The sequence below is a fragment of the Peromyscus leucopus genome, chromosome 5 (genome assembly GCF_004664715.2).
Source record: "Peromyscus leucopus breed LL Stock chromosome 5, UCI_PerLeu_2.1, whole genome shotgun sequence".
Lineage (NCBI taxonomy): Eukaryota > Metazoa > Chordata > Mammalia > Rodentia > Cricetidae > Peromyscus > Peromyscus leucopus.
Window position 1 is genome coordinate 13,321,166 of NC_051067.1, and position 14,110 is coordinate 13,335,275.

Genomic DNA, 14,110 nt, shown 5'->3' on the forward strand with positions numbered 1-14,110 from the left:
ACGGCCTATAACTCCAACTCAAGGGATCTGATGCTCCACTGGCTTCCTTGGGCAAGCACGCGCGCACACACACAATTATACACACACACCTTAAAATCAAAACACCAAGTTACACTGGAGTGACTCTTAATTACAAATCCTTAGTAGGTGTTAAAGTTGTACACACATTACTTTCAACTTAGAAATTCATTCAATACTCTGGTTACAAAAGGAAACCTTTTCCTTAGGGGGTAAAATAGCCCCAAGAAGGCACCTAATATTAGCTCTGAAAAAAAATTTAATTTACTTAGTTCAATACAAAACACCATACTGTTCTTTCTACAGTGTAAAGAAAACATCAAAACAGCCTTGGCTCACTGAAGTTCCACCTTAATAGCTTCTTTCCTCAAGATATATTAACCTTTTTACAATGAGTCTGATGAATTCTCACAATGTCCCCAACCAAAAGATCAGGTTAGCATTTCCTCACAAGTAGGAAAGATAAGAACAGTGATTGGGCTAAGCATGGTAGTACATCTGTAATCCCAGCTCAAGAGAGAGGCTGAGGCACAATGGGGTTAGAGAACCTGCATCCAAAGCCAGGTAGTGTATCCAGTCACCTTGAATATGGGATCCAGCCAAACACATCACAGTGCCTCATTCTTCTGCCCTACTTTGCCATAGTAAAACCAGGATGGTTTTAAAGCCAACATGGGCCAGTTGGCTTGGTGGGTCAAAGTGCTTGCCACACAAGCATGAGGAGCTGAGTTCAGATGTGTGGCAGTGTGCACATCTGTAACCACACATCTGTAACCCTATGCTGGGAGAATGCAGACAGGTGGGCCTGAGAAGCTTGTTGTCAACTAGCAGAAGAAAACAGTCAATTCCACATCCAGTGAAAGATGACGTATCAAAAAACAAAGATGGACAGTAAAGTGGGTTAAGTGAGAATGTCCCCCAGAGACCCTTAACATGTGAATATTTGCTCCCTAGTTAGTGGCACTGTGTGGGTAGGTTTAGGAGGTGTGGCCTTGCTGCAGGAAGTATGTCACTGGGAGTGGGCTTTGGAGTTTAAAACACACACCCTATTCCCAGCTTGCGCTCTTTGCTTGTGGTTCAAGATAAGAACTCTTACCTTGCTACTCCAGCTGCCATGCCTACCTGCTGCCACCCCACCATGATGTAATAGACTCAGCACTCTGGAACCTTAAGCCCAAATGAACCCCTTCCTTCTACAAGCTGCCTGGTCATAGAGCTTTATCACAGCAACAGAAGTTACCAGGAGCAGAGCACTGCCAGGAAAGGCCTGACCATGCAGTTTGGAGGAATGTGGAAGATCCTGGTACTTTTTGTACTAGAAAAGTGTTGAACACTGTAAGCAGAGATTAATGGGCCATTCTAGTAGGAGCTTGGAAGACAGTAGTGCTGAGAGCTATGTGGACTCGGGAGGCCTGGCTCAAGACATTTCAGAAGGGGAACAATATTAGCAACAGGCTGACATTCTTGTGATATACTGGTGAAGAATGTGGCCTCTTTCTGCCTAAGTCCTAAGAACTTGCCCAAGGCTAAATCTAAAAGTAACGGAGTAATTTCTTTGGTGGAGGAGAGTTCAAGACAGCCTAATATTGATTCTGTCACATGGTTATTGGTAATCACTCTTATGCAAGTCTACATTCAAAAAGAGTAAATGGGACGGAAAAATAAAATACAAAATGAACAGTCTGAGGAAGAAAAGATCACCAGAAAAGTAATGCTCACCTAAGGCGTGTGCTGAAAGAGATAAGGGATTAAACATGGAATCAAGGGCAGGGTACCCTCATGGCAGGAATCCCACCTAGCCAAGCTTCCAACCTGTGAAAGGTAAGACCTGAAAATTTTCTGTTCCTGTAAAGGAGTAAGAAACAAAAGCTTCTGAAAACGTGACTTAAGGGAACCAGTGTTCGTCCCAGGCTGGCAGGTGAATCTAGCAGTGTCTTCCATGGGGATATTGGCTTTATAGTCATTAAGGACACACAAGTAAAGGGGGTGTGGAATCTTCCTCCATGGCATGAATGCCACTGAGGCCAAATGTTTGGGTACCCCCATCAACACACACTTTTAAAAAGAAACTAAAATAATTTTCATATCATAAAGACATAGAAATGAAAGTTTGGGGACTTCTCTAGTAGTCATGGACAATGACTTGAAATTTCCATGTTTCACGCACAGGGGCATCAGAGGAGTAGCCACTGTTGACACCCAGAAGGCAAATGAGGATCTGGTGGAACACTATGCGACTCCTGGCCAGCCAGCATTCTGCTGCACAAACAACCCTCAGAGTTCTAAGTATTATTGCAGTGCCTACAAAGCCAGCAACTATAAACCATTTGTATTTTATTTTCACCTCCTAAATGCTATACTCCAGAGCTCCTGTCTCACAAGGATTGGAATGCCAATGTTGGTACTGGCTCCTCAGAACATGGGGAAGAACCCTAAGAGTCATAAATGTCTGCTCTCAACTAAAACATGACCTCGCTGTCCACTCAAGTATAAGAACCTAATAATAGCAACTCTGTTAACACAGCAGCACTCACCACAGGCATCATGACGTATGAGTGGAGATTCTTAACCCCCAGACTGCCTTGTTCCTGTTACTGATTCTGAAATTTAGCAAAAATAAGTTATTCTCTACAAAACAGAAACTCCTACTATTCTATAGCAAGGAACTAGGTGTTCAGAAATGTTCAAGAAAATCCTATAAGGAGATAAATGAGGCTCAGATGTTTTAAAGATCAGAGCCAGGACTCCCGAGTCCATGCCAAAGCCTAGTCCTTATAAAACCCTGTTCATTTATGTGCAAAGTCAAAGCACTGCTTCCAAGTTGCCCAATATGTAACAGAGGCTGTGGCTCAGTGAGGAGTGTGCTTTCCACGACATCCTGGTTTTGAGTCTCAACACCATATAAACCTGGATGTTGAAGCACACTTGGAATCCTAGCACCAAAGAGGTGGAGGCAGGAAGATCAAGGTTGTCCTTAGCAATATATTGTGTTCAAGGCCAGCCTGGAATATATCAACTGTCTCAAAAAACAAACCAACAAAACCCTCTCAAAACATGTAACAGAGACAAACCTTAGAAGTCATTTCTGCTAATTGCCTCTGAGGAAAAATGATGCTATACTTTATCAGTAATCTTCAACATGACAAGTTGAAAACTCACAATTAAATGGAGACCTAGTAAGAATAGCCAGCCACATTATTTTGTTCCATTAAGTTTTTTTTTTTTAATTTTTAAATATTTACTTTACTTTATGTGCACTTGTAGAGGGTGTCAATCCCTTGGAACTAGAGTTACAGACAGTTGTGAGCTGCCTTGTGGGTGCTGGGAATTGAACCCAGGTACTCTAGAGCAGCCAGTGCTCTTAACCTCTGAGCTAGGACTCCAGGCCCCCATAAAGGTTTTAAGTGAATAAAATTATTTGTATTTGTCTCACCTTTGGGAAATAACACGAGGGGTTGTAGCTCACCTGGTAGAGCACTTGAACATGGTAGTGCACGCTGTAATCCTATTACAGGGAGGTAGAGGCAGGAAAATCACAAGTTCGAGGTCATCTGAGAACTGGAGGTGAGGGATGGGGGTATACGAAGTGAAAAGGAGGAAGAAGAATGAATGAACCAAAGGGGAAAACACAGTTTCGCTAGTGTCTGAAGAGCATTAAAGCCACACTAGGGAGACCACTGAGCAGGCTCACCGGGTAAAGGTGCTTGCTGACAAATCTAACGACTTGAGTTCAATACCTGTGTAGGAGAGAAAGAACTAACTCCCACAAGCTGTCCTCTAACATCCACCAGGCTGCTGTGGCATGCTAACAGTGCCCTCCACCCCTAAATAAATGCAATAAAAATTTTAAGTCAACCTAGATTAGAAACAACTTAAAATGAAGACTTGGAGGGCATTAACAAACTCTACCCTAACCAAGTTCCAACATTCCAGCTGTGTTTTCTAAACCATGGCACTGTTCATCCTTCTGAGAGGCAACCTACTAACTGTCCTCTCTTGCAAGGACCCAACATTTACTGCTGCTGTCATCCATGTGGTCCACCACGTTACCAAGCCCCATGGGGAAGAACATGGCAGTTTTACAATTACACCTCAGAATCTTAAAATAAAAAACATAAGCACTTTGAGTATCCATTCTAACAGAAAGAGACTCTAACAAAGCAGCTGCTTTTCCAGTTGGGAAGAAGAAGAAAAACCACCATGATAAACGCACACCGTAGATGTTTAACCACCAGTATCCAAGCCTAAGGTAAACTTTGACTCAGGAAATGTTCTAGGAGCACCAATGTTTCAAACCTCTACAAAGACGAGCCATTTGGAGTCTACAGAGGGCTGGAGCACAGGAAGAACACGACAAGGTCAAGGATGCCATGCTCTTGCTTCACAGCTCAAGGATGTGGTTTTCCTCTAGTGGTCAGAATTCCACCCTGAAAGGCTTTTGCCTTTTGCCATCTGGCCAGATGCCCCCACTGTCCGCTTCACCACACATTACAAATGGAGAGGTGGCATTTTCTGGCTCAAACATGAAACAAATGCACCTTCTTCCATAAATCTTGGATCTGAGGTCTCCTGGGCCTCAACAGAGCAGACAATGATAACAGTTTACTGACCTTGCAAGCTTGCTAACTGAAGCTCTCATGTCATGTCATGGAAGAGGCTAGCCTGCTCAGAAACTGTCAGGACACTCTTCCCTGTACCCCAGGCTGTGCAGATAGAGGACTGCAGTCCTGGGGTAGTGCAGACTGGACATCTCAGGCACACCGAGCATTTAATGTACAGCTCTCTTCTGCAACTAGAATCTGACAATGAAAAATTTCATTCTTCCTAATGTTAAGAGTCAAATTTGGATTAAGAAGGGGCTAGAGAGATAGCTCAGTGGTTAATTGGGGCTCTTTCAGAGGACCCAAGTTCGGTTCCCAGCACTCACATTAGCTTGCCTCCAACCATGTATAACTTCTGGTGAAGCAGCACTCTCCTCCGGCCTTTGTGGGCACCCACTTTCACATGTACACACTCCAACTCAGACACAGACAGACACTATCTCCCCCATCCTAATTATAACAAATAAAATGATTATTTATTATTACAAATAAAATAAAAAAATAAAACAAATCCATGGTTGAAACCATTTCACACAGAAGTCAGACGAAAACTCTGAGCATCACTTTGTTAAAAACGGGTCTCCAGTTCTGTGGAATAATCCTTTTGTACACTGTAAACTAGTTGAACTAGTTTAATAAAGAGCTGACTGGCCAGTAGCCAGGCAGGAAGTATAGGCAGGACAACCAAAGTGAGAATGCTGGGAGAAGTGGAGAGAGGAGTCACAAGCAGACGCAGACAGGTAGGGATGCCATGCTGAGAAAAGGTACCAAGCCATGTGGTGAAGCATAGATAAGAAACACTGGTTAATTTAAATGTAAGAGGTAGCTAGTAACAAGCCTGAGCTATTGGCAGATTTGAGTCTCTGTGTCAGTTATTTGGGAACTGGCAGATGAGAAAGAAAATTCCGCCTACACTCCAAAATTGGCCAGATGGCTCAGTAGGTAAAGGTGCTTGCCGTGAAGCCCAACCACTTGAGTTTGATCCTTGGGACCCATATGGTAAAAGAACCAGCAGCTGCCCTCTGACTTCTACACACTAGCACATGAATACCACCCCCCCATTAAAAAATAAAACCCCAAAACATCAGGTCCCCAGTAAATAGCACACACCCAGAGTTAACACAGCACCAAGACAAAGAAGAACCGCAAGGACAAGCGGCAGGCGCTGTCTCTCTGCCTGGCTGTCCTAGGGAAAACAGCAGACAGTGGATGTCAAATCTTACAAAGTCAGAGACAAGTTCAGGGCAGGAACTTCAAAACTATTCTGCAGATCTGAATCTGTGTATGAAGACAATTCAGAAGGCTGCAGCCCAAGCCCAAGTCATCAGCAAAGTTGTCTGTGAATTTCAAGGTTTAAAGTTAGCCCCAGCCCTTTCTCATCAGTCCCAATGTATAAACAGCACTCTAAAGTCATGTATATAATCAGGCACTCTTTTAATGGAATTTGGTTGGATAGTTCATGCAGTACCTAAAACCTAGTTCTCTGCGGAAGTACAAAGTGAAAGGAGTAAGCCTACTCAATTACTGAGACAGCCAATGGGTGTGAGGCCATGCAGGTAGAGGATCCTCCATGCTGGGCTGGCAGGGACTGTGACACCTCACTCACTCAAATAAGTAGAGAACCCATCATTTTTAGGCAATCTATGTGCCAAGGAAACATCAGACCCACCTGCTACGTGATTTACTGAATCCAGTCTTCACCAATCTAAAGGCAGCTGTCGATCTGGAATGGCTGGTTCTCTGAAGTGCCGCAGCTGGAAACTGATGTAGGACACAGGACAAACCACTCAGCATAACAATTAGTGTAAGAAAACATATGCTAGGCCTAAGAAATTCACTTTATTGTATAAAGACAATTGCATGTTTTAATTTAATTTCTTTAAAAAACACTGGACCAGGCATGGTGGTACATGCCTGCAATCACAGCACTTAGGAGGTAGAAGCAGGAGGATTAGAGTTTGGGGCCAGCCTGGACTATATGAGACCCCGTGTCAAAGAAAAAAAAAAAAGATGTCAGGGAGGGAACACTGTGAGATAATTTGGTCTGCCAAGTGTCTAGCATACAAGCAGGATCTGAGTCTGGATCTCCAGAACATATGCAAAAAGCCAGAGCTGGCTGCACACATCTGTAACCCCAACAATGAGGGAGAGGACGGGGTAGAGCTGGCTGCACACATCTGTAACCCCAACAGTGAGGGAGGGGACGGGGTAGAGCTGGCTGCACACGTCTGCAACCCCAACAGTGAGGGGAGGCAGGGGTAGAGCTGGCTGCACACATCTGCAACCCCAACAGTGAGGGAGGGGACGGGGTAGAGCTGGCTGCACACATCTGCAACCCCAACAGTGAGGGAGGGACGGGGTAGAGCTGGCTACACACATCTGCAACCCCAACATGAGGGAGGGGACGGTGTAGAGATGGCTGCACACATCTGTAACCCCAACAGTGGGGGGGGGACGGGGTAGAGCCCTGACATTCACTGGCCAGCCAGCCTAGCTGAACTGGTGACTTTAAGGTTCTCCTCTGTTTCAAAGAGAACAGGGAGAATCAAGGTAGACCCCCCTGACTCCTACCTCCAGGTGCATCCACACTAACAAGTACACATAAAACACACACAAACCCACCAGGGGAGCAAACGAATTAAAAGCAACTTTGGAACTAGTTCTTAATGTAGAGAAGCAAAGGCCTGGATTCAAGAGACCAAGAAAACTTTGGATTAAGTTCAAAATACTTTCTTGCCAGGGTGGTGGTGCCTCACACCTGTACGAATAGCATTTAGGAAGATCGTCATCAATCTGAGGCCAGCCTGGGCTACAGTGAATCTTTGCCTCAAAATACATACAAGCATGTATGAGCTTTCTAGCCATCAACTCATTATGTCTACAAAAACATACTTCTGAGGATATTACACCACTGATTACTGAAGTGACCAGCATTAAGAAAGACCTAGACAAAACAGGCTAAGTCTGCACTCCCCTATAATCCTCCACACTGCAAAGGAGGGAGAAAAGGCCTATTAGTAACAAAATAACAACAGCAAAAAACTCGAAGGTAAGCTATCAGCACGGCCCTTCCTAAGGATCTACTCAAGTCTCATTAGTGTCAAATGTTTTTACCCACAGGTCCTAGCTGCACCAAGAGAAAACAAAGGAGAACAAGGCTCCAAGGCTCCTACAGCTTACTTAAATGCAGACCTGATCCACTGGCCATCAGCGCCCAACCTTCAGGCTAAACTCTTTGCTATTTTTTTCCAGAAAATATTTACTGAGTTGTATCTTCAGTACACAGCACAGTGAGTCATGTGCCTTCAGCAAGGGAAGTTATGAGAGCCAGACTGAGTCCCAGGGCCCATTCCTTTCCCTCACTGCAGTCCATCCTCCCCAGAGCCTGACAGGCCTGGCCCTCAGCCACTCAGTAAGCACTGTGGCTCCAGCAGCATCAATCCCTGAAGCTACCAAGTACCAACTATTCTGACAGCAGAGGAATGCATGAATTTCCCTAACCGAGCCTTAAGCACAAGTTACATTTGTCATAATAAGTAACAGAGACATCAAAAAAAATCTATTTAAGAACATTAATTCTCTACTTACTACGTGGATTAAAATCACCAAGAGACAGACACAGGTAGCAATGACATCTTGCACTACTGAGTCTCACTGAGTGGTATTTAAGTGTGAATGAAAGTACTACAGGCAACATTCAAAGGATGGGTAGGTATGAAAATATTCAACACACATTACTGAGTTCTACATACAGTAAAAGAGTTAAAAGTCACAACTAACATTTCTCATTAATATCGACCCAGAAACCCACAGTTAAGATATACTGAATGCGGACAACTGTGCCTTCCTCTGTCACCATTCAAGCACATGTACATTTTCTTCTGTTTCTATCAAATCATGTGTGGAAATGTCATCCGACTTCAGGAACCCTTTCAGAAAGAGATTCAACACATCAGCACAAAGTTCAGTCAGAAGTTGCACATAAAGGGTTTATTTTGAATGTTTTAAGGAAGGATAGAGTTACATCATAATTATAAAAATTACTTACAGAATTAACAGAGTTGTACTGTGTATACTTCTAAATGCAGAGAACAGGGAACTGTCTACACGTTGTATAAAATAAAGTTAAAATTAAAAATGAATTCAAGCTCAAAAAATGAGGTCGTTTATCTAGTTTTAAATGTGAACACGAAGACCTCTGAACTCTACTCATCCATTCGAACTGCACCAATGATGGAGAATACAGAGAGCGCAGCATTCCCAAGGAGCACAGAAGTTTCAACCATGGTTATTTGTGAGTAATTTTTCCTGTGTCATCTTTGGAGGACTTTCATCTCTTAGACAATCAATGTTTTCAGGCACTACAATCTGTGACAACCAGAGCAGTCTTCTTTCTAATGGGTCTACAGTGTTCAAAGATTCAGGCCCAATGCACTTCGGGGTTTGGCACATAAAACAAAAGAAATGAAATCTGGCTTAGAAGCAACTGTGATTTTTAGAGCGTGCACAGTCCCTTCGAATGCTGCGTGACATATACAACTGGAATCACCTTCTGTCGGCGCTACGACTGCTTCACCAGTGCGTCTTTACCCTACAACCACTAGAACAGCACAGTAAGCAAATATACAGGAAACCAAAAGCAAATTCAAAGAAAGAAAGAAAGAAAGAACCTAAGTCTCTTTAACATGCAATTTTACTTAGTTACATTGAACATTCTACTTAGAAGAGAGCATGCAAAAAAGGATGGTCTGCTTTAAGGTTCTTCTCTGAAGTTTACGTGGCAGCCTGACGTCACACACGCACGCACACACGATACGATACTAGAGCAGGTAAGTGAGGAAGGCCAATAAATTTTATACACAGATCCACGTCTTGTGTTGCCACAAGTCCCATGATAATTTTGGAAATTAATGTTGAATCCAAAATGAGGAATCAACATTCAGATACCAGAACAATGCAAGCAATGCATGCAGATCTGAACTGTGAGCCTAAGGGAAGCCCAAGGTGGCAGGCTCAGGAGGAGAGTCCGTCACCATTAAGGGTGGTGAAAGCCACCAAAAGAAAAGAGTGGGGGAGGGATGGAAAAACAATAAAAATACAAACAAACATAAACTTTCCCCTTCCCTCAGCCTTACGTAAAGGCAATAAATGGAACAGTGATCAAAGTCATCACCATCATCATGTTGCATCCTCTGGACCAGGAGTTCACGGGTAACCAAAGTAATGTGGGCTGCTTGCAGAAAACCACAATGCAAGTCATCAGATAATGGCAGGCATGTCTTAACAGACCCAGCCCTTGGGACATTGCAGCAGGAGCTTTACGTCCTAGTCACCATGCCATGTTCTGCACTGTCAGTCTGTAGGACACACTTGCCCACCTGTGCTACAGATGTCAGTATGAGCTATCCGAGTCAGGCTCGGCTCTGAGATTTACATGCAGGACGTTACCTGGTCACATACGCTAGAAGCACCGAAGACTAGGGTATATCACACTGCATTGAGAAGCTTGTCCCTGGGTCCCTTTGGGAAAACACTGAGCACAGGGTGATTGCAGCAAGGGACAGAACTGAGGTACTGTGTTCACATGGTGAGCAGTTGTGACCATCCAGAAGCATGAGGCAGTCAGCCTCTGTGAAGACTAAATGGGTATCCAATAACCATGCTCCCTGAACCACGGAATGATTTCTTGTATCAGGAAGAGCCCCAACAAGATAAGCAGACCTAAATTAGGCCAAAGCTCTGGTGTGTGCTCGACAGTATCCAAATCCGTCCAGCCCCAGAGAGGATTTCCAATCTCTACAAGAGATTGGTTTTACAAACCATCTTTTTTCCCAGCTGACAGGCCACCAGGTCTCTTCCAAAACCAAGTACAAGCAAGCAGATGTTTGGCTAGTCAACCAAGCACATTCTCAGTTCCATCTCAGCTTCAAACAACCTTACAGAACAAACCACGGCTGCACCCAGTGGCCAAGAGCTGCTAGTCACCCACAAGCCCGACAGCGTGACAGCCTTCCACAGTGACACATAATGTACATGCAAAGCCCAGGGCCACGGAGGGAATAAACCCGCATGAACAGCACAGCTGCAGCAAGAACACACTGCCACATCAGGGTCAAGGCAAGAAGCCATATCTGTTCAACATTCACCATGGGGGAAAAGCCAGGAGGAGAGGGAGCAGGTAGGGAAGGGGAGAAGAGGCCTTCTGACCATAATCATTTATCAACAATAATAGTAATAAAAATTAAAAGCCCCAGAGAACATAATCGAAGGCAACAATGCCATACTTAAAACTTACATTTCTAATACCAATGCACTGTTCTTGCAGGAATTTACCACATATACAAACCACTGATATATTGTTGCCTTTTAAATCCATGTACTAAAATCCTGATGACTGGATGCATAAAAATGGACCAATGTGCCATCCAAAAGCACATCTACATTATTCCATGTGAACCAAGGACCTGGGCTTTATTTTAAAAGTACTTAAGATTAAAGAGTAAACAACAACAACCATAAAAAAACAAGAAACAAACAAACAAAAAAACAAAACACAGAAAACAAAGCTTAGAATTGAAGGCAGCCTTTTACCCAGATTTCTCAACAGTTTACTAAATTCTACTGTGGGTCGTTGACTGTTTATGGCTAGTTTATACCTGGACTCATAACTAAAAGCCTCCAGATTGAAACGGTACTCTGAATTCTGACCTTTGAAACAACCTAAATGTCCCTGTGTGCTTCCCGTGCCCAAATTTAATTTTAAACAAAGAGCAGGCATATTATAAATATGACTGACTTGGGTCAAGCACTCCTGTTGAACTGGAGAAAACATTATTACCCCCCACCCCACTCCACAAGGAAAGGAGTGCCAGTGGTGAGTGCCTGTGTGTGTGTATAATATATACATAGGCACACAGATGCAGATCTAGACAGGTAGCTATAGATACATAATCTCTCAAAAAAGGCAGTAACAAAAATAACAAACTATGCTTGCATTGTGGCAGCAGAATAAGACAGTGTGTCAAAGTGATGGGAAAATGGTTACAACTTATCCAGATTTAAATGACTATGATACTAGCTTAACTTTTACCACCTTGCTTGTAACCCCCAACAGACAGCCTTCTTGTAAGAGGGAAGACCCCCCCTCACACAGATGCTTTGAAGAGGGAGGACTCCCCTCAGAGATGCCTTGTGTTCGAATCAGTCTGCACTATTCAGAACAACACCAGCTCCGCTGGTGGAGATTGTGGGTTCGCAGGGACATCTAAGCTTTCATTAAACTGGAAAGCAATCGAGTCTTTATGTCTACAAATTATACATTTAATAGTTCCACAAATTTGGCAAAGTTTGTGATGACATCTAGGATGTTTTCACCAAATCGTAGACGTAAATATGGAAGTCATCATCAAACTTGATGAAATAGACAGAGGGTTTGGCCTCTACTTGGTGGATGACCATGCCAGTCCTTTTCGAGCCATCTTCTTTGGCATATTCCACTTGTTTGCCTACCAGGCTGTCCACAACTTCTCCTGGTTCCCTTTCTGCTGGAGGAGAATCATCTGTATTTAAAAGAAAAAAGAAAAAGAAAAAAAAATCAAGTCAATATTTAGATATATTACTACCACATTTAGCAGCAAATACAAAGACTTTAAGATATCCTGAGTTCATCATGATCTGGTCAACACCTTCTTAAAGGGCCACTCTGTAAATATTTCAGGCACATGGTCAATGTCCCAATTAGTCACCTATGAGAATATAGCACCAAAATAGGCAAGGGTGATCCAGAAATTAACAGTCGAAATGTACTTCAGCAAAATACCACTCACGTGGTTTGCCGAACCTCATCCAAACAGATGTGTGAATGACTTAAAAATTATAACCTGAACTTGTAGGGATCACATTAAATTCTAACTGCAATGATCTAAAATTAAGTTTAAATGCCTCTGAAATACTTTCCTACAGGGCTTCCCGAGAACAAGAGGCTCACTTAAAATGCTGAGGCATCACTGGGGTTTACCTGTTGAGTCTGAGAGCTCCTGCTCCTCCTCAATTTCAATGCATTCCAACCATCTTCTACCCAGTTTCAGAATAAAAGAAATAAATTCTTCACACTTTATAAGTAAGCACTAGGTAAACTCCACCCAGACCAGGAGAACAGATCCCTGAGGACAGCCCAGGTATCTGTACCATCCATCCACAGGAGCCTCAGGTTGCAGTTACCTCTGGGAAAACACAGAATGACAACAAGCCACCACTAACCAAAACAAAACTAAGTGGGGTGGGGGCACGAAGCAGTCACAAGACTATTTTAAAGCATTCCTTGGAGGTTCAGAAGAGTGCCAAGCTTTTAGAGGAACAGATGTCTTCAGGCTGACCAGATGTCTCAGGTGTACAAACAGCCTCTGTGACCACAGCGTAACTGGAAGCACAGGCGTTTACTAGCACAGCTTCCTAGTGTGGCTCATGCAACATATCTACATGAACATGTTTGCTCCCAACTATAGCAAGTCTCTAACTGAATGACAATCGGAGACCCACTACAGCGATCTCTGGTACAAACACACAACAGAAACTGAACCCCTGCACACGATCAGTTCTTTTAAACCAGAAAGTGAAAAAAGAAGTACTTCTTCCTCAAAAATTCTCTTCCTTCAGGCGGCACTGTCCTATTACACACACTTCCACAGAAACTTCCAAGTTTATCAAGGAATTCCAAAGCATCATGCCAGCAGGTGACAAGCTCTGCAAGTCTAAACGTCTACTGGGGCTTACTGAGCCAGCAAAGGCTCTGGACTCAAACCACAAGTGATGGGGCTGCTTCAGAACATACCAGAATGTCAGCACTATTCTAATGGGAGATCAACTTCCACACAACTGACAGGAAATTAAGCAGCTTGGAAAGGCATGAGAAGATCAAGGAGTGGCTGGAAAAGTTGCAGCATTTTGTGTGAGGGACTTGCACGTAAGTCTATTCTTAGCTCAACAGCACTTGCTTTGATGGACCTTTACCTACAGTTGGGGAATGCTTTTAAAGAATACTCTTTGGAACATAAACCCTAGAGTATACAAACAATTTTCTTTGTAAAAAATGAACACAAACTTAAAAAAAAAAAAAAAAAAAAGTAGTCATTCTAGGCCAGATAAGCTTATCAGTAAGTTCCTTTACTGGCTTCTTCATAGGAAGAACTTTTTAAAAAAGGTTTTTTAAAAGAAAAAGAAATGACTGTCACACCACTAACAGTGTCTGCTAGCTACAATATCTCAGGCCAAGGGTCCATGTATCTGAGGAAACGATCCTTTTAGAACAGGTTTAGCCTGATGTGGAGGTTTATGCTCATGGTCCTAGCTCTCAAGAGGTTGGGGTAAGGAATCTTGAGTTTGAAGTCTTGGGTAAATAGCAACACACTATTTCAAAACAAAACAAAAACTAATTAGTAAATGATTAGGCTTATCCAAAAGTCACATTAAGAAAACAATTCTATTTATAGGAG

General features: G+C 43.2%; 1 protein-coding gene across 3 annotated transcripts in view; it reads right to left on the bottom strand.

The window, feature by feature from the left end:
• Window positions 1-8,582: 8,582 nt before the first annotated feature.
• The window catches only part of Spin1 (spindlin 1), a 53,591-nt gene continuing 48,063 nt past the window's right edge, over window positions 8,583-14,110 (bottom strand). For all 3 annotated transcript variants that reach the window (XM_028863812.2, XM_028863814.2, XM_028863813.2), the window contains exon 6: window positions 8,583-12,178. In XM_028863812.2, the coding sequence (XP_028719645.1) occupies window positions 11,979-12,178 (200 nt within the window). In that variant the 3' untranslated portion in view covers window positions 8,583-11,978. The remainder of the gene's footprint in view (window positions 12,179-14,110) is intronic.